This window comes from Temnothorax nylanderi, unplaced genomic scaffold (genome assembly GCF_030848795.1).
Source record: "Temnothorax nylanderi isolate EJ_2023f unplaced genomic scaffold, tnyl_v1.0 TNYL_tig0081_pilon, whole genome shotgun sequence".
Taxonomy (NCBI): domain Eukaryota; kingdom Metazoa; phylum Arthropoda; class Insecta; order Hymenoptera; family Formicidae; genus Temnothorax; species Temnothorax nylanderi.
The window spans coordinates 370,590-395,560 of record NW_027249143.1 but is presented as its reverse complement, the minus strand read 5'-3'; the positions used below and the strand labels follow the sequence as shown (position 1 = coordinate 395,560).

Genomic DNA, 24,971 nt, shown 5'->3' with positions numbered 1-24,971 from the left:
CGCGCTCGCCCGTCCTCGAGACGGAGCCCGTGATCGCCGTCATCGCCGCGACCGACGGCACCGATCGACCAAATTTTTACGATTCGCGATAAATACGGAGAAATCGCCGGGAATCCTCGGATATTCCCGAGCCTCCGTCGATCGGATTCGATCGACTTCCCGTCCGCGATTGTTCTTTTCTCTTTTTACCGCGTCTCGTCCAGTCTCGTCCTCGTCTCGAGAGGGCGCGAGGGCGCCGCGACGCGGCTAGGGATTCTCCCCGCGCGACGTTGGCGCGCCGCTCCGGCGCCGCGCCGGCGCGGCCGGCCAGCGGCCAGCTTCAGCGCGCGGCCGCGCGGGCGCTCACGCGGCGGCAACTTCACTCTGGACGTGAGGCTGTCGGGTGGGCGAGCTCGCGCGCGAGGTGGTGGTGAGACGCGAGACGCGAGAGACCCCGAGGGCGAGACTACCGAGAGACAGCGTGGCGCGCGATCCTTGTCGAAAAGTCATAACAATCGCGTAGAATGGTAGGTGCGATCGTTCCCGCCGAGGCACCCTTCCTCCTCCCCGGGAGAGAGATTCCCGGAGTCCGGAGCGCGGAGTCGCTACGTGGCCGGGCATGACACGGCCTCGCGCGAGGCTCTCCTCTCCTTTTCTCCGCGTTTTCCCGCAGAGAAGATCGCTCCCGAGGCGAGGCTGACGACTCGCGACTCGCGACGTCAATTGCGCGATCGCGGCCCGCGGCCCGCGGCGGTCGACGCTCGTTGCGCGTTTTTCCCCGCCGTTTCCGCACGTGCCGCGTAGATCGGATGATTCACTCCGTTGTAGGTGTTTACAGTAGCGCGATTGCGTGTCGTCGGATTTTTACGAGTCCGTCGTAAATTTGTATGCAAAAAAACGACCATTTGTCGTTGTCAATATTTTTACTCGTTTACAAACAAGACTTTTCACTACCATAAATTGATTGCGTAAGCGTTGATCGAACGCTTTCACAAATGTCATTGATAAAACGATACGTTTTGAAAAAAAATTCCCACCACGCATCGGTGCAATCGGATTCAGTATCTTGCGACGTTAATAGTCGCAATTTTGTGTTAATCAGTAAAATCTTTCGATGCAGGGAAGATTGCAGAGAAATGGTGCCGTGCTAGTGGTAATATGCCTCCTGATAGAGACAAATGGCTTCTACGTGCCTGGAGTCGCTCCAGTGGAGTTCAAGAAAGGCCAGAAGATCGACGTTAAAGCGGTCAAAATGACCAGCACCCACACGCAACTACCATATGAATATTATTCCCTTCCATTTTGCTTACCCAAGAATGGAACCTTCATTTATAAGTCGGAGAATTTGGGAGAGGTGTTGCGTGGTGACAGGTAAAGACCTAAAAGAAAGCACCGATTTGATTTAGGGAAATTTCTTTATATTAATGCTATTATCCAATTTTTCTGATCGTTGCAAATTCTAATAATTCTTATCTTTGCTTCCCAGGATAGTAAACACCCCATATGAAGTTGTAATGGGAGAAGACATCACCTGCAGGCTACTGTGTCACAAGCCATCTAAATTGATGACTTGGGACGAGGCAAATTCCCAGCACGTCATCCAGATGGTCCAGCATGAATATTTCGTGCACCTGTTAGAATTTCATTATTATACGTTACAAGAAGATGCGTTTTACGTCGTCTCTATCTTGGATCTTTTTCAGGTTGATAGATAATCTGCCGGCAGCCACCAAGAAGAAACACAAAGAAACGAATAACGTGGTGGTCTATCAAGGGTATCGCCTCGGTGGAATCATGAACGATCTAGTGTACATCAATAATTATCTTAAGCTAAAGTTAAGCTATCACAAACACGGCGAGTTAGTATCCATTCCATACGTCCGCAAAAGAGTTTACCGAGATGATGGAGGAAATTGTGATAAAAATCGTTTTACCTTTTCTTTTTTTACAGAAATGAATTTAGAGTAGTTGGATTCGAGGTGGAAGCTCGATCCATCGACACAACTCAATTAAAGTTCAACGGGAACACTTGCGTTCTACCGAGCGAGGCCAGCCCGCAATTTGTCAATCCAAAAAGCACGCGTCTCCTCTTCCTGTACTCGGTGGAATGGAAACAGTCGGACGTCAGCTGGGCGAGCAGATGGGACGTGTACCTCGGCATGAGCGACGTCGAAATTCACTGGTTCTCGATCATCAATTCTCTCATTGTCGTTTTCTTCTTATCTGGTGAGAATGAGCAGCGACTACGATATTAGGCAAAAAACTTTAGATTCTCGCATTTCAAGTTTCTGCAATATTTCGTGACGCGAATTTGCAAGTGTATCACGCGACGCACGACGACATTGGACAAATTTTACGACTACTCGATAAAATATGACAAAGTCGATACAAAAACTTTATTTCCTCGATTTTCGAAGTAGCAAAAATATATAATTAAAAACCAATTAATAATTCCTGTACTTTTTCAGAATTTAATTTTGGGTATTAATTTTTGGATTATGTACTTATTGCAGGAATTCTTACGATGATCATGGTGAGAACACTCAGAAGGGACATAGCCCGTTACAACGCGGGCGAGAGTGACAGTTTGGCAGGTCTGGATGAAACCATCGAGGAGACCGGTTGGAAATTGGTTCATGGAGACGTGTTCCGACCGCCGACCAACTCGCGCTTATTCGCCGCCGTGATCGGCAACGGCATCCAGATATTTTTCATGGCTTTAATCACGATATGTAGGAACATATTGAATCCTAGCAATGCAACGTAAAGTACAGCGATTACATATTTGTTTATACCTGTCTGTATTCCTGCAGTCTTCGCGATGCTGGGAATGCTGTCGCCGGCGAGTCGAGGAGCCTTGGGCACCTGCGGGATATTTTTGTATGTGTTTTCTGGTTTAATCGCTGGCTATTTCTCGGCTCGATTGTACAAAACTATGCGGGGTCGAGAGTGGAGAAGAGCCGCTTTACTGGTAAGAAACATAGATTACATATGAGTTATTCATATAACGTGAATATGTTTTTCTGCATAATTAACTTGTATAATTTTCCACAATTAATTCACGAAACATATATATCGTAATTTCTAATATAAGGATTAATATTTATTGCTGCAGACGGCGACGTTCTATCCAGGTATAGTCTTCACGACATGCTTCTTCCTAAATTTCTTCATATGGGGAAAACATAGCTCTGGTGCGGTTCCCTTCACCACAATGGTGGCCCTGCTGTGCCTCTGGTTCGGCATCTCACTACCTCTCGTCTATCTCGGTTACTTCTTTGGCTATCGCAAGCAGCCCTTTACGCATCCCGTTAGAACGAATCAAATCCCTAGACAAATTCCTGACCAGCTATGGTATATGAATCCAATATTATGGTAAGTTTGAGAAGAGAATTTTAACCCACTTTTTTCTATTTCGCTATTAATAAATATCAATTGTAGAAATATATTTTATAATATGCCTGTACAATTATATATTAACAATATTATTTTAAATTGATATATAAATAATTTTTTACTATTAAATATTAATAAAGGAAATAATCTTTGCAGCACTTTAATGGCTGGAATCTTACCATTCGGCGCGGTATTCATAGAACTGTTCTTCATCCTGACTGCGCTCTGGGAAAATCAGTTTTATTATCTTTTCGGATTTCTATTCCTCGTTTTCTGTATCCTTGTAATCTCGTGCTCGCAAATATCAATAGTCATGGTCTACTTCCAGTTGTGCGGCGAAGTAAGTGCAACGAGAAAATTACCAAAAGCGGTCTCTTTGATTTAATATTCAATGCCATATTTAATTTTTATTTAAGGAAGATTTTTATATCTTTATTTGGACTTTGAATTCAGTTTTTCTATGTTCTATCATTTGCAGTTTGAATGCTCTTTCTGTCTTCTTGATTCGTATTTTTTCCTAGCTTTTGTAATATTCTTATTCTTACGCTTTGATGTTTTGATTTCAGGATTATAGGTGGTGGTGGCGCAGTTTCATCGTAAGCGGTGGATCGGCGGTCTACGTGCTGGCGTATTCCGTCTTTTACTTTGTCACCAAACTGAAGATCACCGAGCTGGTGCCGACTCTCATGTATTTCGGCTACACCGCGTTAATGGTCCTCACATTCTGGTTGCTGACCGGCACGATCGGCTTCTTCGCCGCGTACGCCTTCATCAGGAAAATATACGCGGCCGTCAAAATAGACTAGTCAAAATTATCATTAGAGTAATGCAAGCGAAATAAATTTAGACTTTTAATTTAACCGAGCGAGAGAAAGGGAGAGAGAAAGGGAGCGAGCGAAAGAGAGAGAGAGAGAGAGAGAGAGAGAGAGAGAGAGAGGCAGAAAGCTGAAGTTTTCGTATCGTGTAGGAACAATAAGTGAATCGAAGCGGATGCATCTCATCTTCCACGTGAAATTTTGAAACTGCGAACATTGCACAAGATTTTATGACATGTGTACGCATATTTGATGTATTGACGTAAGGTTTCTACGTGTCTATTCTTGCGTCCGTCATAATGAGTACAATGTAAGCTCCATGTTTGTCGCACGGCTTAGGATTTGCAAAACTATCGCGAATGTAAAGATTGAGAGACAATAGGGAAAAGATATATATTGAAAGTTAGAGGTCCTTTCAAGAAAACATTTTTTTCTTTCTTGATACTTTTTTTATTTTATTTATTTTGAGATAAATATCGCAGCGAAGAGAGAAAGAAGTTCTTCTAATATCTTTATTTTAAAACATTGCAAAAATCAGTTTTCTGTTTATCACTTCCTTTTTTTATGGCGGAAAATAAGCTTTTCATACTTGTGAATGTACATGAAATATGCGCTTAGGGAAGGCGCGAATATGGAGCTCCAATGTATAATAAATCTATTTTATTTATATAATACTTAGTTGCAAGGTTTCTCCCGTGAGTACTTATTATTTACGACATACATATATATGTATACATACACACGAGAAAATAATCGAACTGATCTACGAACAGTTGGACGTTGGCTATATCAATAACGTTTCTTGTCGAAGACCAAGGGACTCTGTAAAAATATTCAAGTAATGTGATATTAGTAACAGTCAATGTGCGAAAGTATTATAGCCGATAAAAATGAGCGCCAGTCTAAAGTGTTTATTGTTTCCTTTAATGTAAGAATACAACATGCAACTGTCTCGGCCGATTATTATTATTATAATAACAATAAGCGCGGTATGCAATGTATATGAATAATAACATAGTTTTGTGTATTTACTTTACATTCGTACGAGTGCACGTTTTCATTCTTCAGCTTTCGGATCATGTCATCACAAACCTCTGTGCGTCCAGTTCCGTTGAGACTCGATTTGTAAATTTTTTTCTTTTAACGCACTTATATAAAATTCGTTGGTACTTACATGATCTTTTAGTAAACATGTCTCAAGTTCTCCATAATAGAATTCTATGTACATCGAGATTGACATCGTTATAATTATGAAATATCACAAAGTATTTTATACTATTACTGTTGTAAATAATACGTGATGGATAGCGTGTACGAAAAGTGTATACAGATATGTCCTAATTTCGACAATTATAGCCTCCATAAATTGCATTGTATATAGAATTATTATACGCCCGTTCGCATTCGAACGTGTCACGATAGATTTAGTCAAGGCATTTTCAAACGCGAGTACGCGTGCCGCCTTGGCCTGAGTTTTATAATCAGATATATCAGCATGCATGGGAGACTACATTTATAAATAGTGATCACAGTAGATTCCACGGGCATGTAGCATTTGGAGACAGAGTAATTGCTGGCAGTGAAAGTACCCTGAAATACAAATAATTCGCGGATATATTGTGTCCCAACAGGGGACAATTAACTCATTGAGAAAGCTATAATAATATTAAGACTATAAAGAATTCCAGTTAAGCATATTATGCTTCTATCTTCTAAAAGATAAAGATCCCAGTTTAATACCAGAATTAAATAATTTATTAATTTCATGCCTGAAAATCAGACGAAAAGAGTTTGAGGAATATTATTTACCCAATATTATTTTTAGCTAATAATAAATAATACTCCTTAAATTAGCAACATTTTTGTACCCCTTTACTCCATTTTTATTTTTTCGCTCTATAGCTTGTAATATTTCCGAAAGTGAGACGTTGACCATTAATGAGTTTACGTCAAAATCTTAAAGTTAAGATTTACCATCAGAAGGGATGGGTTGACCTTATTGCGCCAGCTGAAAGACGGGATCGTGAATTCCAGAACGTCGTCCCGATGTATCCTTCTGCAACCGTGATGTGTGTGACCGTCGACGATCAGTCGCGGATTCAATATATCTAAAAGCTGCGGGACAAGTCGAGCTTTGCGTTAGTATCGAATATGTGTGCCTGTTCCGTTAGTGAAGTTATCAAACGTACCTGCTCCGACGCTTCCTTCGACAAGCATTCCCATCGCTCCCGAAACTTGATAGCCTTCAACTCCTGAGGAGCCTGATCCAATTCGTTGCAAATTTCATCCGATTCTCGATACATCGGATAATGCTGAAGAAGAAACGATACTTCTGTTTTCAAACGGAATTTTTCTCATATTTAAAAGTTAGTCTTGGAATTCTTTAGGATTTCTGTTCCTATGTTATTTGTGAAAATATCTTATTTACGAATTATGGTGGGAAGACTGACTTGCAGCAATATAGGCCTGCTGTATCTGGAAATCGCGCTTGCGTTGCGACAATCATTGCCAATTTTTCTCGCACACTTCAGATCCTCTGAAATATGACACACGCAGACGGTGTAACGATTAATCAATTACGTAAAGACCTTGGCACGTTAATACAAGAACACAGAGGTGATAGCTTACTAGCTATTTTATTCACCGCGATCTCGGTCGGTCGGCACAGGAAACAACCATCTCCTTCCAATGCCATGCTGTTGATCAGCACAAAGTGATTGTCTCTTAGACTCAGCCGTCGCACGCTCGGGCTCTTCAGGCCGTGAATGAAGCGCTGATTACGATACGGCGTGATTGCTAAAAGCGTACATTGTTAAAATATATATTTACATTCGACTCAAGTATAAAGCAGGAATTATTACTGGATTCATCGTTATTCGGGACAGATTCTTCGCAAAGAATATATACTTCAACGTACCGTAGTGAAATCCCATATCGTGATTTCCAGCGACGACATAGATGTGTGTGTCCTTAGGCACATGAAACAAGGAATGGAATCTCTTTATATAATACTCGAATTCCATAGAGCCGCACCATTGTCCCTCGTCGAAAACATCACCTGAATATCGCGAGATAATGAAACTAACAAGTAACTTTAGAAGATATCGCAAACAATGATACATGCATTACTCACCCAGTACAAAAACTACGTCCGGTCGGTGTAACGTCATCATAGTTTGGAACGCTCTGTACATTTGCCATTCCCTGGAGCAATATACGTCAGTCTTCAGTACACATGCAAATGCAATACATAAAAAAATATAATTTAGTAGAAATATATGAAATTACAGCCTTGGGGCTGTATACAAACCTTCGCAGCTTATCAAACCAATGACCTTCTCTGGAACCTAATAAATGAGTGTCCGCTATAAACATAGCTCTGACAGGCCTGTCCGTTGCTTCCCCACGTTGAGCAGGGTCCTCTTTCCGAGGGTCCAAAGTGGGCCATTTGCACTGAGAACCAATTATGACTTTTGAATTTTCGTTAAGGAGAAACATGTTCCTAAACAGTCTAAGCTCTTACATGACAAATCAGTGAATGTAACACGGGGACTCACTTGTACAAGCACCACGTAATATATGAGATATTCGCAGAAGAATAGTACAAACACTAAACCTAAACTCATGTTGAAAAGTGTCCTGGGGAGAAGTGTCTTAACTGTCTTAAGATACATCCTCGAAATTTCTCAAAATTTATACAAAATTTTTAAGTACAAGTCTTTAACTTATACGTAAAGCTCTGGTAATGCCATTTTTTTGCTGCCTCTGCACCATGTAAACAATGCGGAGAATTCTTAACCTATAATTATCTCCTAAACTAACCTAAATTCTGACCTAACATAACTTGAAATCCAATTTCGCACGACCGTATGTAAAACATTATGGGCCCGTTCCCTTTAGATGGACATTTCTTCTCAGAAAACATAAACAGAAACGGAACAATATTTTTCGCCTTCCCTTTTTTTTATTTATACCGTTATTTTAAAAATGTTTAGCATATTTCCTCTCTAAACTTTACTGCAAAAAGAAATTACATTCAAAAGATGGAATTTATTGCCATATAACTTTTTCTTATCTTCTTAGCGTTCATATACTGTTAAGTATAAAATAAAGAACATAGAAAAACACAAGCAAAAAAATTAGACTTTGATCTATTTAATACACCCAATCTACTTGTACTTAAAACAAATTTTATTTGCAATCATCAAAAATATATCTCTCTACAATGATATCAAACGTCCTCAGTACAATATAAAATGCGCAGTAAATACAATCAGTCTCATGCGATGTACAGTCTCATACAATACCGGCGCCTAAATATTCGTGCTAAATTTTTAAAAGAGTGATATGTAGAAAAACGATGACGACGACTTGATAACAATGTAACATTTGATTGGTAACAAGATGGTCACGTTATGTATACAAAATATTAAAGGAGCTATAAAATAAATTAGGCGTAACAAAACGGTATAACATTAAAATTCCCTAATAGTTCTATAAACAACTTGTATCGTTGATTATATCGGCCATCATCTGTTTGTCTTGCAAAGCCGCGTCCAACTCCTCTTGATCCCACTGCAAGTTTACTTTGCACAAACGCGCCTCCTTCTTGCCCACGACTCGCAAGATACCCCTGGTCTCTATCAACGAGCACATGTTCACGAAGTCGGAATTGTCGACGGCGGATATGTTGCGCTTCTTGCAAACCTTTCTGTACACCTCGTACAACTGAAACGAATAGAGCGCCATTTGAAAAAGAAAGTTGCAACATAATATGACTTATTATATATTACAACTAAATTTAGTTTAGTAAAAATTTTATACGCTTAATTATAATTGTAATGCGTGATTTTGACAAGCTTACTCTTCCAACAGTTATATCCTTGTTCTTCCCTTTATTAAGGATAAGCAATAGAGAGCAAATTAGCAGTTTTTGTTGAAGAGGAAATGTATCCTGTTCTTCATTGAGATTCTGTGTACCCCCATAGACTCCATTTAGAACCGTAACTACTTCCTTCAAGTCAACCGGCTTCTCTATTGTTTCCTTTTTTGAGGTCTCTATATTTGTTTCTAGATTAAAAATAGAAAATCAAGTGTTGTACGTACATTATTCTTTAATTATTTATAATATTCAATTATTTATATTTATTTTGATAATTTACGTTAATATATATCATCGTACAATAATATATAGATAATATTAATATTTTTTATTAATACTACAACGTTCTTGCATCGCATAAAAATTAATTACCGTTATCGTTTGTCGGACGCAGTACTTGCGCCACTTGATGCGACTCGGCCAATTCTATCACTCTTCTGCTGATGTCCAAGGCCCTCCTGATATCCCCGGAGATCGCAGCTACCTTACCCGCGAGGAATTGTATCGCGGACGAAGTGAAAATATTAACCGCATTCGCCTCGTTCAGTCTTGCAGATATTATGTCAGATATCTGTTGCTTGGAATATGGGGCAAAGTGCATCAACGCCGGTTTCAGTTCACATCTAGCCTGCAATCTAGGCAATATTCTGTCAGTCAGGTCCAGGGCGTTGGCAATTCCGACGAGGATCAGCTTGGAATCCGGTATGGAAGGCCACTCGAATATGGAATACAGCACAGACTGCTTTCTGCTCTCCAATTGATCTATCTCGTCCAGCACTAGAAGCAGCGTCTTGTGTTTGGACGTTAAATACTTCTCTATAACGGCTTTGCTGTTCTTCCTCGACTTTGTTGAGCTAGGAATGCACAGCTCCTGGATTATTTTCGAATAAATGGCAGCCGCAGATTTCATGCTGGTGCAATTGATATAGACCACCTTGAATTTCGACCTTATGTCCGACTGCTGCATAATTTTAAACAGACACGCGGTTTTGCCGGTGCCTGGGGGACCAGAGATGTACAAGGACCCTGACGTTTCTTGGTCCAAATGTTCAAGAAGATATTTCTGTAGCCTAGTCAATTCTTCTTCCCTTCCAGGTAAATCCTCCGTTATGGAACTGTGCAACGATTTTCGCGCGTTTTGATATTTGTTGGATCCTAATACTAGCTTAGAAGTTAACTCGCTCTCCTCTTCAGAGAAGCAAGAGTCAAATAATTTCTTGGGAGTCAATTTGCTTTCTTTTTCAGGGGATTTCAGAACTAATTTATTGAGAAGAGTAGACGGCGTCAAGGGAGACTGCAGATGTGGCTTGTCTCTTCTCTGTTTGGGTGGACTAGGAGTGTGTTCTGAAACAAATTGTAATTTATTACGTCTTGACAACAAATTTATGTAAAATAAAAATGTCCATAGTATAATTATGATGCATAAAGCAAAATTATGTTGCGTAACTATCACAAAGCACGAGAAAGATGTAATATGTTAAATAATATGTCTTTAAAGTAATCCTTTTACTATTGTTTTCACAAATAAAAGTAATGTGTCTTATGCAAACCTACCATCTGACTCGTCCCATTTTCGTCGCCTTGGCGTGTTGCCCGCATTCTCGACCCTCCTGTCTGAAACAAAACATAATTTATCACATTTTGACGGCAAATTTATGTAAAATAGAAAGATCCACAGTATAAATTATGATACATAAAGCAGAATTACGTTGTGTAATTATCGCCAAGTGCAAAAACGCTGTGATATGTGGAACAATCTATCTTTAAAGCAATTCTTTTATTATTGCTCTTAAATAAAGTGAAATAATGTATCTTATACGAACTTACCATACTCGTGGCACTTTCGTCGCCTCGGCGTGTTGCCCGCGTCCTCGGTCCTCCTGTCCCTGTAAACCTCGGGCTTCTTCGTCGTATTCTCAATATCGGAATCCGACTCAGACTCGCTGCTGGTCAAGGTGACGATCTTCTTGACGGCCGGGATGTACCTCGACGGCGTGTCTCTCGCCGTCGCGTTCGTGAAATCCTCCTTCACTTCCTCCTTTCGACCGTAAAAACCGCACTTCTTTCGCACGGGAAAAGAAATAGTGGTCTGCGTACCCGACATCGTTCTTCACTCAAAATTATCGCCGAGCGCGCAGACCAACGTGCCGCGGGGTCGACGAATCCTTTCCAAGTGGGAAACCGCGGATTCGGCGAAGAATTACACGTACCCTAAAATTCTTCGTCCACGCGATCCCGAGACCGACGAGCTCCGACTCGGCAGTGACTTGCACGAGAGTCACTGCCGCGTGAAAAGTCTATCGAAAGTTCTCGAAACGTTTGTCAGCGAGTCGCCGGAAAATTCGTCCACGTCAGCGATTTAACGCGTTTAGTTACCGCCTGCCGAATTTGTGACGAAACACGTCATTTACCGCGCGGCAAACGCATCCCCGCGCACTGTGAGTTTGCCCCAGCTGCAGACTGCACTTTTGGCGGGATGGGCTTTAAACGGGCGGGAAGGCAGATGGAACGCGGAACGCGCCAGCTGTCGGTCCGGAACGGCGGCGGCGCGGCGCGGCGGCGTTTCTCGAATCGCCGGAACGCGGAAGTCGGAACGTGAGAGGGTCGATCAGAAAGTGTAAGTGCATATGTAAAGTGAAAGTGCAGGTGTAGGGGTGCAGATAATAGGTCTGTTCTTTGCAGCAGAACTGGCTGCACTAGTTCAGAGTTTATCTTTTTTACACCACATTGGAAGGAAAAGGATGAACTCTGAACTAGTGCAGCCAGTTCAGCTGTAAAGAACAGACCAAATGCGCGACTGCGGGGCGTCTCCTGGCGTCCAATGGGAAGCTCCGTTTCCTAGGGACTAGACCGACCACCAAGTCGCATGCACTGCGCGATTGCACAAATGCGCACGTTGGTGGCGTTGATGCATGCGGCGATCTTACAATCCGCTTCCGCTAGATTCCGCCTCTTCGTTTCCCACATCGTTCACTTTACCTCGAGAATTTTTCAGAGGAGGTTGGTTTGAAACTCGTCGAAATCCAGAGTGATCCGGTGATTCCGGGACGATTTAGAATCGTCCGAACAGCGAAATGAGAGCTAAGGTGAGCCATCCCCCGATTGCCGTCGATAATTATCGCGTTTTTCGAACAAATATGATTATTTCGCCGAGTGAAATGCACGAGTTGTCGTGACGATAACCCTCGCTTGCGCGTGGCAAGCGATTTTATTAACGTGACGCTATGAATGAAGCTTCTGTAATAATGAGCTTGACAATTAACTCAAGCTCGTCATGATTTTTTAGCGGCACTTTTGTGCGTCTTATCTTGTTCTCTGCATATTTTATTAAACATAACCTGAATTCGACCAAATCGACCAAACAAGGAACGGGCGGCAATTCGGAGTCCCTAGTAGTTGATAAAATTATAATTAAAAAAAAAAAAAAAACAAATTAAATATTTGCTTCAAATAGTCAAATATTCGGTTTTTCCCTGTAAAGAGTTAAACTGCAAAGAAACACTTGGAGTTTCAGCAGAAATTAATGACACGTTTGATTTGCAGTGGCGTAAGAAGAGGATGCGCAGGCTAAAGCGCAAGAGGAGGAAGATGCGTGCGAGGTCCAAATAAGCGGCTCCTTTTCACAGACCTCTGTAGGTGTAAGCTTCATTCGAGTTGCAATTAATATACAATTATCCTTACGCCATTCTTATTCGCTACGGAAATATTTCAGCCGTGGGAAGAGCAGACCTGCGACGTTTCACCGTTCGACGAACGCTCCTAGCAGATTGAGAATCCCGAGGAGACGAATCTTCAACGGACACGTTTCTCGCACCGAGCATTTTGTACACGCAAATCTTGTTTGATTAAATACATCCAGCTCCTACAAGACAGAATACAGGCTTTCGTTTCATCACCCCCGGCACGTTTCCTCCGTTTTCCTCTGATTGTAATTTGATCTTTTGAAATAAATTGCATGCCGATGCGAGTTATCGATGCAATCGCGTCTGTTGTATACTTTTTCTGCATTTTATCTGTTAGTGGCGTGCATAAACGCCGAGTAACATATCAGAAGAATCTATAAATGTGTACGTACACTATGAGAAAACAATACGCGACATGCGTACCTATCGAATGGGTACGAATGATTCCAAACTGAACCTTTCAATTAGGAATCATTCGCGCTAGCGCGGAGCCACGCGTCACCCCGAAAATACAAACATTTGGCGTACAGATAATGACAAGTTATATAGTTGAAGCTCACACGTGCCCAGAAGCATTTGCAATTTTGATTGGCATCGCTTAACCTAGCTTTTTAAGATCGGCATGCGTTTGTGCGCCCTGAGGAATTTGCTCCGCGCGCGGCATTTGTCGCGCGAGACTCTCGGCGGTCACGCAGCCCGGTCGCTAACGTACTCGCGACTGAGGCTGACGCGGGGGTTTTCGAGCACCGTGGGGAAGGACGGCGGCGATGAGAACGATGACGCGACCAAGGGCACCGGCTCTAACCTGGCGACGGCTATAAATACGAAATACAAGATATTTCACGACGAAGACGCGGACGTTATCCTCGATGTGAGCGAGGAGGGGCAAAAGATCCTCCTCGAGGACCTGAACAAGCAGGAGGAGATTCGCGATCCTTACGCCGATATAAATCTAAACCGTGAGTACTGGATCCGAGTGCTGATCAGAGCGGAGCTGAAACAACGATAAAACAATTAAAAAATACGTATTTAATGAAATGTAATGATAATGATTGATGTAACAAATTTAATGTGTGTTTCTATTCATTATATATTTCAAATTTATTACAAATTTTACGTAATTACATTTATATTTTTAAGAAAAAAAACAAAAAACGTTTAAGAAATTATATAATTAAATATATAATTTATGTTAGTAAAATGTATATTATATAAATATTATATAATTAATCGTTTTTTATCTACTAAACATGTAAAATTATTTACCAATTCAACAATGACCTATAATAATGACCAGATTGTGCATACATTAGATGGTGTTACTGGAGTATACGACATCGAGGTGCTTATTGAGCTGCTGGAACGAGACAAGGCCAAGAACATCTTCGCCGCTTCAGTTCCCAAGGAGTATGCTTACGTGGACTACATCGTTGTCGTGTCGGGAAATTCGTGGAAGCACATGAACGCTTTGGCCACCTTCGTACGCAAGGTTTACAAGCTGAAGAGGTATCCGACTGAGCGGATACCCAAAATTGAAGGGGCGGACTCGAAGGATTGGATAGCCCTCGATTTAGGTAAACGCATTTTCTGCATTAGAAATAGTTGAATTAGAAAATTATATTATGTTTATATGACTTACGATTCTCAATATATATATATATAATTACACAATAGAACGATATGTATTGCATAATAAAATGTAATTATATCTATATATTGTACAAATGTGCAATATAATTAGATCTTTTCAATCTTGATTTACCTATACCGAGGTATTGAAAAATAATTAAGAATTACTCTGCATATCATTCTACATAATCACTTTATATAAATATTATACGCTCCTGAAACTTATTACATCATAAAGATTCGAGTTAAAAATGAATGGACAATGAATGCGTTAACAGCTACAGACTTCGAGCTTATTGGAGCAATTTATAAAAATCAAATTCGGTTTATGTTGCAGGAAACATCGCTTTGCACATCTTCTCTCATTCTGCCAGAGAGCACTACGACTTGGAGACCTTGTGGACGGTCGGTTCGCAATACGACGACAAGACCAACGAATCCGAGGAGTTGAACATCATGGACCGGTATAACGCCTTCCTAGCTGATCTTCAACCGGCCGATGACGCTCAATAATTTGCGCACGTGTACTTTATTGTGACAAATCCTAAAACTAGTTAAGTCTAATTAAATAAATAATAAATGATAAAATTAATAATGAAGGTATTATCAATGTATCTCTCATAATTATTGCCGTGTATGTAACATTACCGAGCTCTATAATCATCAAAATTATCACAATAGAAGCGTAATTTGCCTCTAAACAATAATTATATGGTTAGGTTTTTGAAACAGGAATATTTTTAAAATATCGAATATGATACCATGAACATCATTTCTTTCTCAAGTTATGGAAGAAAAAGGTATGTTTTTTTTATATCTTGATTGCGTTATTCTTATTCTTCACACATCTGGAACAAGTACACGTACATATCTATACATAACCTCACTTTAAATCGCTTTTAGCGGCTCGATGCGTGACAGGTGTTTACAAAATTGACGATTATATCCGTTTGCTATCTTATTAATTTACTCGAAAAGGAAACACAGGCACACTATCGTGCTGCATAATTACAAATGATATCACGGCCGTCGCAGTACTTAATATAATCAGCGCATTCATAAACATAATAAATGAGGCGCTGACAGAGAAAGAGTAGAAAGACTGAGGTAAGTTTCAACATCTCAACTTCGTTTCAGCTCTCAACAGACGTGACTTTTCATTATCGACACCTCGAATATATCTGGATGTTGCAGGATTATTGCTATTCACGCAAAAATCGCAAAGACTTTGGAAGTTCCGAGTTCCGAGCTGCTGCGGTAGATCCGGGAGATCAAGCGAACAAGGGATTCAAGGGAATCGCAGGGATGGACGTGAGCGCGTTGTTCAAGGCGAGCGTGAAGGCAGTGAATCTGCGCAACAAGGACCTCGGCGCGCCGGCAACGACGGAGTGTCAGCCGCGTAGAGCCAGGAGCAAGAGCACCTTCTGCGCGAAGGCGTACTCGGTGGTCGTGCAGATCTCCAAGCTGCGCGAGTTCCTGCTGGAGAACCGCAAGGCCTACCTGAACTTCTCCAACTACCTGTCCGCCGCGCCGCACATGACGGACGCGGAGCGCGACGAGATCGACCTGGGCGCGCAGCGGATAATGGGCACGTGCTCGCAGCTGGTCAAGGACCTGAAGCGGGAGGTCGCGGCGTCCACGGAGATCACCCAGCAGAACGTCGAGCATCGCGAGATTATGCTGCTGCTGATAGAGGACTACCTGAAGAACGTCTGTAAGATATACTCGGAGCAGAAGGCGATGCGCGTGAAGAGGGCGATGGAGATGCGAAGGATCGCCAGGCTGCAGGCGGATCCCAGACGAGCCGATCAATCGTCAGCGACGGTGGTGAAAAAGTCGGCGCTCAACGCGGCGGAGAAAACCCTGGACGATCATGAGACCAGGAACGACTCGAGCGAGTCGAGTCCGATGAAGATTCAGGAGATCAACGGCGACGTCAATACGTTGACGTACGAGGAGGAATTGTCGGCCGAGGACGTCCAGATGTTCGAGTCGGAGAACGAGCAGCTGTACAACGAGCTGAACACCATGACGGAGGAGGTCAAGCAGATCGAGAGCAAAGTGGTGCACATCGCCGAGCTTCAGGAGATCTTCACGGAGAAGGTTCTGGACCAAGACAAGGATCTGGACAGGCTGATGACGACGGTGGTCGGGTCGACGGAGAACGTGAAAGAGGCGAACGAACAGATACGACAAGCGATTCAGCGGAATGCCGGTCTCAGGGTGTGGATCCTCTTCTTCCTTCTGGTGATATCGTTCTCGCTGTTGTTCCTCGATTGGTATAATCCGTAAGAGCCGACAGACATCCTGCAGTTGTATTTCAAGATACGAGCGAAGCAAGGAGTTGGGAACACTTACAGGAGATATTTATATTTGGTACAATTCGTAAAAACGCACTTCTGGTTATTAAACTATTGAATTTTACGAATATTTATTGTACCAATTTACGATAATTGTTACTTTCGTAAGAATGAAGGAATAGATGTGTCGGAAGGTCGGAAAAGAGAAAGAGAGAACATTTGCCAAAAAATATGCTATATTTTATCCCTGGACATTGTACATAATAGCTATAACTTACTAATATATATGTATAATAAAATTTGTATATAGTATATATTTACTTATATACATCGCGTCTCTCCACATATATGCACGTACAAAAACACATCTACTTGGTAATTTACCTTAATACAAGTTTGAGTTTTGCCAACTGCGTTGCTAACGTCAATTGCGCCAATGTACTCTTTGCTCTGTATCTTTCGTAAAAATATTCTCTTAAGGCTCCTGTTTCCTCTCGCTGTAGTGGTAATGAATTATAAGAGATCAGAGAAGTTGGAGATCATGTAAATATCGTTTTATATACGTTTAAGCTTCGTTTATATTTGAAATAAATTAGTTTTCATATGCACTTGCTTATCATGTGCAGAAATGTCTTACATTTCTGGAGGAAATGTGTGTGAATACATTATTAAATAGCCACGAAAAAATCAATTTATCTTGAATTTAATAATCTAATATCATTACGAGGAAAAAAATCACGTTATTTCTAGTTTTTTCTGATACAATTCCACATGGTGAGAAAAAAAGGGGCCTTAATACCGTTAAACCAATTAGATCTGATTACAGTAGGCGATTAAAGTAGATGTGTCCATTTATAAAAAATCGATCGAAAGCAGAACATATTTGATATGAAACCTCATCGTTTCTTTGAATATATCGATCGCGTTGAAATAAATCTTGCGTCCCTTATCGAGGTATAAACGCGGTTCCCCGCGGATCACGAGTTATCGCAAAGATGTTAATCTCTTAAAGATATCGCTTTATACACAAGGATTCACGTTCGTGTATAAAATTGATCTGCGGTACCCGCGCACGTCCATTTTTACGCAAAATCTTACAAAAGTGTAAATCGTTACGCATGTATCCTTGCGCGAGAAGCAGCATGTAAAACGAATATCGAGATTGTTGCATACACGTAGTGATCGCGCGAGGATAAACCGCCATATCAAAATGCATAATTTACGTTATCCGAACGTACAAACGTAACAGAGGGAGGATAATTGGGAATCTGTCTGCAGAAAATACAATGGAAACAAGACAATATGTCGCGTAATGCTAGCGTATTGAGAACAGTAGAACGTTACAAAAAAGAGATAAAATCGATAAGTCTCAAGGCTAACGATTGTAAAGTTATTCTTTCATCTTGTGCAAGACGACATGGAGGGCCGAAAAAAATTTGAGAAAGGACTCGGAAAACAAAAAAAATATATATTGTAGCAGCCACATTGATCATAGGCGACGTACTCACGATTGTAAAAACAACAGCTTTCTAACGAAAGCTTGCTAATTTGATATATAATTATATTTATAGCACGGATGTTGGTTATATGGGCAGCGCTTGCCCTCGATTATAGACTGAATCACCCACATGGTGGACTGCACTGGAATTTTCAATCGAGCCGCCCTGTTTATTGCCCACGACGGACATTTCCGATTAGACACGACCACTGCATCTTTAAAATCCATCGCCTCCATGGCCCCTGAAAAAAATATTTGTAAGCTTTTCCATGAATCGTAATTTATTTAAAATAACATATGAGCGTGTGAAATAATTTTATTTTAATTTTTATAAATATTAAGATATCAGACTATGTGCTTTTTTATCTTAATATTATATATTAATAATTGTTCAAAATTTTCTTTCAAAAAAGGAATCTTCTGCGGCGATGAAATAAATACCTGAGTTCTCCGCGATCAAAACTGTGAACGCGCCCGCGTTCTCGCAAACTTGTCGCCAGAATGTAGCAAATTGTCCGTCGTGTGCCAGACTAGGAATTATCACGACGACGTTTGACAATGGTTTATTTTTGTACTTTGCCTCGTATCTTTCTACGTAGGTTTTTTTATGACAACTCCAGCCATTTGGAAGAGCATGTTCCGCCCTACTCACCAACTTTTCCTAAAAGTATACGATCGAATATAAGATATTACGCATGACACAAATTGTTATTATTGTATGAGTACAATAATAAATAAATGAGGCCATGATAAATGTAGCCATGAAAAAAGTATTAAAAAAACAATAAAACAAGATTGTGTGAAAAGATGTATATAGTAAAAGATATAAATATACAAATATGATACATATACACAACAAATGTTACTAAACATGTTAGAACATATATTGGGATGACGCGTGGCTCTGTATGAAAGTGATCGTTTCTTAGTTCACACAAGTCCCGGGTTCAATTCCGACCGTCATCCCATTTATTAAGTATACCTTGATTTCATAAAGGGGATTGAACATTATAAGTAAAGAGACGATGAGGTAAATGGATAATCAGTTTTGGGAACTATTTCCCTTACAGATATTAAAAACATTAAGCACAATTAAAAAATTATAATGTTGAACAAAAAATATCGTGCTACCTCTGCACAGCATCTGGCGATCCACTTGTGACTGCACACGGGAATGTCGACCGACAGACACAATACGCTCGTTTCCGTGTAGTTCGGCACGTTTGTGATGAGCACCGTGTTCTTGTACTCATCCTTTGGTATCTGTCCGAAGTCTTCGTAGACTTTTCCGCCGCCCGCTATAATCTGATTGCGCAGTCTGGTGCGCACGAAAGGTTGGTTCCCCCAATCGGCCTCGCATTCGGTCTCGGACTCTTTTTCGGTGCCATCCTCGGTTTCGAGATCCGTTTTCGTGCCCGACGCAGCGGACATCTTCTCGTCCTGAAACCTGAAATGGCGCCGAATGAGTGAGCGGATATTGAACAGAACCTTTAACAAAGAAATTCAAATAGAATGGAGATACAATACTTTATGTACCTTAAATATTAAATTATAAAGTAAAAAGAGAGATATAAATATTTTCCTTTTAAGGTATTTATATCTTTTTATTTTATAATTTAATATTTATGTGTTAATATCTTTATTTATTATATCGTATTAATTTCATATTTAATGTAAATTATATATTAATGTTTAAAATCAATGTTTTGCTAATGTTTTCTAATGCTCGGCAGTCCCAATATTCTTACTAGAATTTAGATCGCCCTGCTCAATTATCAAATAAATAAGTAAACGAGAAAAGAAAATACCTGTGCAGTTCACGGGAATCTATGCAAGTAAAGACGAATGATATGCCTTTAAAGATGGGGTTTGTTGGAATCGGACCAAGGGTCGCATTCATTTCCTCTACCTTCTTCTTGCTACGTGCCTTGCCTTTGATTTTACTCTGCAGTCCTTTCATCTGCTCGTATGGCGTGTTGGTTATCTCCCTCTGCACGCCTCTCAGAACATACTCGTCCTCCGTCTGAGCCGATGCAACGTTTGAGTCGCTCGACATACTCTCGTTCTCCGATAACGCTTTCTCCTTCTTCAGTTTCGCGGATATGCCGGACACCGAGGGTTCTGCTTTGATTTTACTGGCCGAAGTGCTCGTTCCAGCGGCGTTGCTCCTGGACTTAGGTGTCGAGAAGAGTGGCGTGCCAAGTCTCTTGGAGCGTCGTGTGCCCTCCACCACGTTATCCAGGGTTATCTGGCCGAGCGCTTTCGGCGTGCTCGGTAGGGAACTGTTACCTGCGGACTCCACCTCCTCCTTAAGCACTTGTGCCTGATCGGCGGACAAGGAAATGTTGTGCATTTGCACACGCAGTCGCTCGCCCTCGTCAGTCTCCACCGTGTAGTATGTGTCGTTGTCCGACGTTTGAACGTTGACGATAATACCGCAGGAATCGTAACTATTGGTCTTTGTGGTCGCGTACACGGACAGACCCTCCCTCAGAATCTTTGGTATCGGTATCACAAATTCGGGTATGAGCGTCTTGGTCTGGCCATCGTAAAAGTTCACCTTGTACTTGGTCTTCAGCCGATCGCTCACCGTGCCGGGATAGTAATTGTTGTCCGACCATTTGGCAAACACGGTTTTACCGATCAGTTCGTCGGCCACAACGCTTCGCGGCGACGAATTCGCCAGAACGTCCTCGTCCTTTATCAGCAGCTCCTTGTCCTCCAGCAGCGTGCTCTCTATCTTGCTCTTCTTTCTGTTCGGCGATGTATCAGTCTCCGCGGTGGACGCGTGCAGAGTCGGCTCGTTTGGAATATTATCAGTACCGTTCTTGCCGTTGATCTGAGCGATGTTCAACCTCGTCATTTTGCTCCTTGGTCTCTTCACAGTTTTGTTTTTCTTCGTGCTCTTCGGCGTAACATTTAGTTCCATCTTCGAAATCGTCATGGGCTCGCCCGACGGCGTTGAGGAGCGCATACTGTTCTTTTCCAAGTGATGATGATCGTCCAGCCGCTCGTTGCTCACATTCGCGAAAGTATCAGTTATCGCGGCGCCTGTGACCGCGGTGGTATTGCCTAGGGTCGTGATATTGCCTAGTTCTGCGTTTGCGTAATTCAAGACCGTCGTTGTGAGCAAGCGATGATTCTTCCACTCGCGCGTCAGACGATCGTAAGTCTCGTCCAACGTCTGTTTGTCCGTCGTCAGCTGGTCTTGGGTGGATTTCTTCGCATGCTTTGCTGGGCCCACCGGCATCGTGAAAAAGTGCGCACCGCTCTTCAAGGCCTTCACTGTCAAAGAAGCAGCGCTGGACCCCGAGCTGGACGAGCTGATCGACGACATGATGGAATATCGGGACGGATGCAGCTGATACAGCTGAGGATTACTGTTCACGGAACCGGGTGACGAATCCTTGTTGTCGGAGATATCTGCCAACGAGGATTGGCTGTCTCTTCTCATCATGGACTCGATTATCACGGGCTCGCACTGCACTGCAGTCAACTCCTTGCTCACGGGCTCCTTCGTGCTCTCGTCCACATGCATCAGACACTTGAGCTTCACGTACACGCCGATCTCCCGCTCTACCTGTAACAGTATTATTTTCATGAATCTGCACAGAAATTTTACTTTTATGCAACTTTTATGGAACAAACATTTATACCTACGTTTATTAACTAATTTATTAATTCATGTATTTTTTATACGCAATAGACGAACGAGACGATCTATCTGTTGCTCACCTGCACGGTCTTAGCTGTACTGTTATACATCAAATCGGACTTGTTCTTCTCCTCATTAGACGTTTCGTGGTCGCTTAAACTGACGAGTTCGATATTGTCCACGTCCTTAGACGCAAAAGAGCTACCCTTGGCGCTGTGTATCTTCTTCATATCGTGAACAGTTATCACTGAAGCAGGCAGAATTTGCTCATCACATACGGAGAACGTATCAGAGTCCAAGCTCAGAGTCACGTCAGTATCGCCGCTCCTCTTGGACTCAGCGTTGCCGTTCACCAGCTTCTTGTCCGCTGTCAATTTTGAGTCCAGGGATGACTCCTTCATGCTCTCCGCAGAATTGTAACTGAAATCAGGGCCACTCTTGCTCTCAAAACTGCTTTTTTCCATAGTCTGGACCTGGAAATTATTCCCTATAGAGTCCAGAACAATCCTCTCACCATCCTCGTGCGAGTCGTCGATCTGAACAACCTCCGGTCTTTTTTTCGTGCTCCGACCATCGTACGTCACCTCGGCTGACGAGTCCAATACAATATTTTCGCCGTCGTCGTCGATCTGCACCACTTGCGGCTTCGATCTACTCTCGCCTTCGTCAACAGCTCGGTTTGTGCCCTCATATATCAATTCTACGCTGATTCGTGATTTGGTCTGTGAAGATGGGATCTCATCATTGTCGTCAACAATTTTCTCAGTGAGTTTGGTGCCATTTGATTGCTCCACTTGATTATTTTCATCCAATACCGTTTCTGTATTCTTTACAGACTCCGTCTCGTCCAACGTTCCAATCCCAGATTTCTCGTCGGCTATCACAACGCTCGTGGAAGCAACATCCCCTTTCGTTTCGACCGACAGATTGTTGTCATCCAGCTGAGAATCATTTTCGTTTGTGGAATTCATAATAACAACGGTGCTGTCATTGGCGCTGGTGTCAGTCAATTTTGCCGAAACATTCAGATTCTCATCTTTCTCCACGTCGCATTTCTCGGATGTCTCGTCCCGCTGTTGATTCGTATGTTCAGTATCCTCCTGAGCCTTGTCATTGTCCGTCGTTTCTGTCGCACGCTCCGTGGGAATCTTCAGAGAGTTCTGAGTAAACTCCAAGTTGGTTGGATCTTGAGTCTCCTCTATTATAACATTCCTTTCGATGTTTTTAAACAAATCCTGATACGAATCGTCAGATTCATAAGATTGATGACTTTCCTCCTCCTCGAGTTGTTTCTTAACATTTGTCGCATCCTCTGCAGATGTTGTTCGGGCGATCTTAGCAGGTAGTTCGTCGACAGTCTTAGCTTTACGCTTTAGACTTGCAACGTTGACGCTACCTGCTTTTCTGGATGGCGAGTAACTCTGAGGAGGTGTACCTTGAATGACCTCGTCCTCATCAAGAAGCTCGTCTTTCTTCTCTGACTCGCATAGCTCGCCAGATGCCTTTCCTTCACTCTTTTCGATAGCCTTGTTTTCTATTACTTTTTCATTCGTGACAGTTTTGTCCTCTTTGTCGCTTGTAGTTATCGCGTTGTTATCCACTTCGGATCGTGGTGTTTCCGGGATTTGTTGTTGCGAATCCATTTGCTCGACCGACTCCTGGGGATTAGCCTCTCCATCCTGCGTTTGCTTTATCCCTTCCACCATGCTCTCGTCTGCCCCGGAATCAACGAGGTGAAAATCTTGACTCTCATTCAAGCTCATACTTTGTGTTTCGCTGATAACTTTGAAGCTTTCGTTGGCACCTTCGTAATAGGTCTCCTGCGTGTCTAGCACGCAGCTGCTCACTTCCTCAGGGTTAGACATTGTCGACGAATCGTGATAAGAGCTCTGAAAATAAAACTAATGTAAACTGATGTGCGAAAATGAGAAAAATTTTGAATTATAAATGCCTAAAAATATTGTTAAACCGGCAGAAATGTGACTGGCGTAAAAAAAAAAAATGGCAATTTGAAAAATTAAGTAACACGCTGAATTATCTCAGTTGAAATGCAAGACTTCGCAATTGTGGATCGCGTTGCGACGAGGCAACGTTAAAACGTTTATACATGCCTTGTGAATTCCGCGTGCGTGTAGCGGTGTTTACAATGGCGACGAAAGGTTACGGCGGGAACGTCGTCTCACGATACGGAACGGAGCCGGGAGCGACGTAGATCGCGGAGCGAAGGTGCAAAACTCACCGAAACTCGACGCGTGCGACGTGGCGTGCCCGCCAGCCGGGAATACCTGCGTCGCGGACGCGAGACGCGAGATATCACATTAACCAGCGTTGCCGCGAGCGAACGCTTCCGCCGCCCGCCGGTCGCCTCGAGCCTCGAGTCGGCGACCCCCCCGACGATCGCGATTATATCTTTGGCGGCGAAATAGGAACAGGAATGTCAGGAACGGGAACGGCGAGCTTTATATTATACCATTATACCACAATTCAGCTATACATAGTTACGACTCCGAGCGGTCGGCACCTTGGAGCCAGGCGCATTCGGTTCGGTACTACAATGGGCCCCTTGTAGTATCCAATAGCACGATCGTTCACTGAGCGGTTAAGTAACACTAGAATATGATTGGTTCTTACCTTTGGATCCAACCAATCATATTTAACTGCTACCTTGATGCACAATGACCGGTTGTCGAGCGCTCCTCTTTCTGCTGAACTCAGCCAATGGGTGCATCCAAAAGCACAACCGCTCACCTGAGCGGTTAAAGTAGCATTTAATTAAGTGTGATTGGTTGGATCCAAAGGTAAGAACCAATCACATTCTATTGCTCCTTAGCGGCGCTCAGTGAGCTAGAGTCCCTATGGGCCAGTTTCACCGACGTCGATTAAGGCCCAGTTCAACAGTGGCCAGTTAGCTTAACTAGTAGTTAACTCTCACTCTCCTTCTCTTTCTAACCTTTGAGGTTAGAAAGAGACAGAGAGTGAGAGTTAACTACTAGTTAAGCTAACTGGCCACTGTTGAACTGGGCCTAAGGGTCGACAGGAGTAACACTACCGACCTCTGTCGGGTTGCTTAGCTGCGAGTCCGTATTTTATTTATTATAAATTTTTTAAGAGCCAAAATGGAAAATCCGGCTATG

At 42.4% G+C, this 24,971-nt stretch overlaps 5 protein-coding genes and 3 long non-coding RNA genes across 10 annotated transcripts; 5 read left to right on the top strand and 3 right to left on the bottom strand.

Annotated features, from left to right (window-relative positions):
• Positions 1-348: 348 nt before the first annotated feature.
• Tm9sf4 (transmembrane 9 superfamily protein member 4) lies at positions 349-5,561 on the top strand. Of its 2 annotated transcripts, none has more exons than XM_071709704.1 (10): positions 349-506; positions 1,100-1,350; positions 1,466-1,612; positions 1,683-1,838; positions 1,931-2,205; positions 2,493-2,711; positions 2,793-2,950; positions 3,095-3,354; positions 3,532-3,715; positions 3,942-5,561. In XM_071709704.1, the coding sequence occupies exons 1-10, from the start codon at positions 504-506 to the stop codon at positions 4,179-4,181; spliced, it is 1,893 nt and encodes a 630-aa protein (XP_071565805.1). In that variant the 5' UTR covers positions 349-503; the 3' UTR covers positions 4,182-5,561. The 2 variants fall into 2 exon arrangements, with proteins under 2 accessions (XP_071565805.1, XP_071565804.1); XM_071709703.1 differs by lacking the exon at positions 349-506 and adding an exon at positions 597-803.
• On the bottom strand, positions 5,082-11,569 carry LOC139774445 (uncharacterized). The gene is made up of 13 exons (XM_071709705.1): positions 10,900-11,569; positions 10,627-10,686; positions 9,445-10,416; positions 9,055-9,260; positions 8,778-8,918; positions 7,501-7,643; positions 7,324-7,394; positions 7,108-7,248; positions 6,819-6,986; positions 6,641-6,726; positions 6,380-6,502; positions 6,165-6,305; positions 5,082-5,780 (listed from the first exon to the last, which is right to left on the bottom strand). Exons 1-13 carry the CDS (start codon positions 11,174-11,176, stop codon positions 5,619-5,621), a joined length of 2,691 nt encoding a protein of 896 aa, XP_071565806.1. The 5' UTR covers positions 11,177-11,569; the 3' UTR covers positions 5,082-5,618.
• Positions 10,028-10,625, top strand: LOC139774446 (uncharacterized). The gene is made up of 2 exons (XR_011718576.1): positions 10,028-10,167; positions 10,318-10,625. It is a non-coding gene; the product is annotated as an uncharacterized lncRNA (long non-coding RNA).
• A 428-nt stretch (positions 11,570-11,997) lies between the features above and the next one.
• Positions 11,998-12,947, top strand: LOC139774442 (uncharacterized). The gene is made up of 3 exons (XR_011718574.1): positions 11,998-12,158; positions 12,616-12,704; positions 12,785-12,947. It is a non-coding gene; the product is annotated as an uncharacterized lncRNA (long non-coding RNA).
• On the bottom strand, positions 12,704-14,110 carry LOC139774443 (uncharacterized). Its single transcript, XR_011718575.1, has 2 exons — positions 14,022-14,110; positions 12,704-13,749 (listed from the first exon to the last, which is right to left on the bottom strand). It is a non-coding gene; the product is annotated as an uncharacterized lncRNA (long non-coding RNA).
• Positions 13,179-14,983, top strand: LOC139774441 (uncharacterized). Its single transcript, XM_071709702.1, has 3 exons — positions 13,179-13,714; positions 14,069-14,329; positions 14,722-14,983. Exons 1-3 carry the CDS (start codon positions 13,378-13,380, stop codon positions 14,895-14,897), a joined length of 774 nt encoding a protein of 257 aa, XP_071565803.1. The 5' UTR covers positions 13,179-13,377; the 3' UTR covers positions 14,898-14,983.
• Positions 14,984-15,049: 66 nt separating this feature from the next.
• On the top strand, positions 15,050-16,996 carry Syx18 (syntaxin 18). The gene is made up of 3 exons (XM_071709700.1): positions 15,050-15,184; positions 15,288-15,491; positions 15,579-16,996. Exon 3 carries the CDS (start codon positions 15,690-15,692, stop codon positions 16,674-16,676), a length of 987 nt encoding a protein of 328 aa, XP_071565801.1. The 5' UTR covers positions 15,050-15,184; positions 15,288-15,491; positions 15,579-15,689; the 3' UTR covers positions 16,677-16,996.
• LOC139774439 (uncharacterized) lies at positions 16,903-24,372 on the bottom strand. Of its 2 annotated transcripts, none has more exons than XM_071709699.1 (6): positions 24,077-24,372; positions 21,918-23,726; positions 19,991-21,762; positions 19,314-19,629; positions 18,624-18,843; positions 16,903-18,424 (listed from the first exon to the last, which is right to left on the bottom strand). In XM_071709699.1, exons 2-6 carry the CDS (start codon positions 23,700-23,702, stop codon positions 18,228-18,230), a joined length of 4,290 nt encoding a protein of 1,429 aa, XP_071565800.1. In that variant the 5' UTR covers positions 23,703-23,726; positions 24,077-24,372; the 3' UTR covers positions 16,903-18,227. The 2 variants fall into 2 exon arrangements, with proteins under 2 accessions (XP_071565800.1, XP_071565799.1); XM_071709698.1 differs by having other exon boundaries at positions 23,949-24,371.
• Positions 24,373-24,971: the final 599 nt, after the last annotated feature.

Bases quoted from the DNA above. Each gene is read 5' to 3' on its own strand.
- LOC139774439 (XM_071709699.1), bottom strand. From the start codon at position 23,702: ATGTCTAACCCTGAGGAAGTGAGCAGCTGCGTGCTAGACACGCAGGAG. The intron at 19,630-19,990 runs GTATTTTCTTTT...GCGCCATTTCAG, and splicing joins GATTCCCGTGAACTGCACAG to GTTTCAGGACGAGAAGATGT. The intron at 18,844-19,313 runs GTAGCACGATAT...GTATACTTTTAG, and splicing joins TCGCCAGATGCTGTGCAGAG to GAAAAGTTGGTGAGTAGGGC.
- LOC139774445 (XM_071709705.1), bottom strand. From the start codon at position 11,176: ATGTCGGGTACGCAGACCACTATTTCTTTTCCCGTGCGAAAGAAGTGC. The intron at 7,644-8,777 runs GTAAACTTGCAG...ATTGGTTCTCAG, and splicing joins AGGAGGCGCGTTTGTGCAAA to TGCAAATGGCCCACTTTGGA. The intron at 7,395-7,500 runs GTTTGTATACAG...ATATTGCTCCAG, and splicing joins TGGTTTGATAAGCTGCGAAG to GGAATGGCAAATGTACAGAG.
- Syx18 (XM_071709700.1), top strand. From the start codon at position 15,690: ATGGACGTGAGCGCGTTGTTCAAGGCGAGCGTGAAGGCAGTGAATCTG.
- LOC139774441 (XM_071709702.1), top strand. From the start codon at position 13,378: ATGCGTTTGTGCGCCCTGAGGAATTTGCTCCGCGCGCGGCATTTGTCG. The intron at 13,715-14,068 runs GTGAGTACTGGA...TGCATACATTAG, and splicing joins CGCCGATATAAATCTAAACC to ATGGTGTTACTGGAGTATAC. The intron at 14,330-14,721 runs GTAAACGCATTT...TTTATGTTGCAG, and splicing joins TTGGATAGCCCTCGATTTAG to GAAACATCGCTTTGCACATC.
- Tm9sf4 (XM_071709703.1), top strand. The intron at 2,712-2,792 runs GTAGGAACATAT...GTATTCCTGCAG, and splicing joins CATGGCTTTAATCACGATAT to TCTTCGCGATGCTGGGAATG. The intron at 3,355-3,531 runs GTAAGTTTGAGA...TAATCTTTGCAG, and splicing joins TATATGAATCCAATATTATG to CACTTTAATGGCTGGAATCT.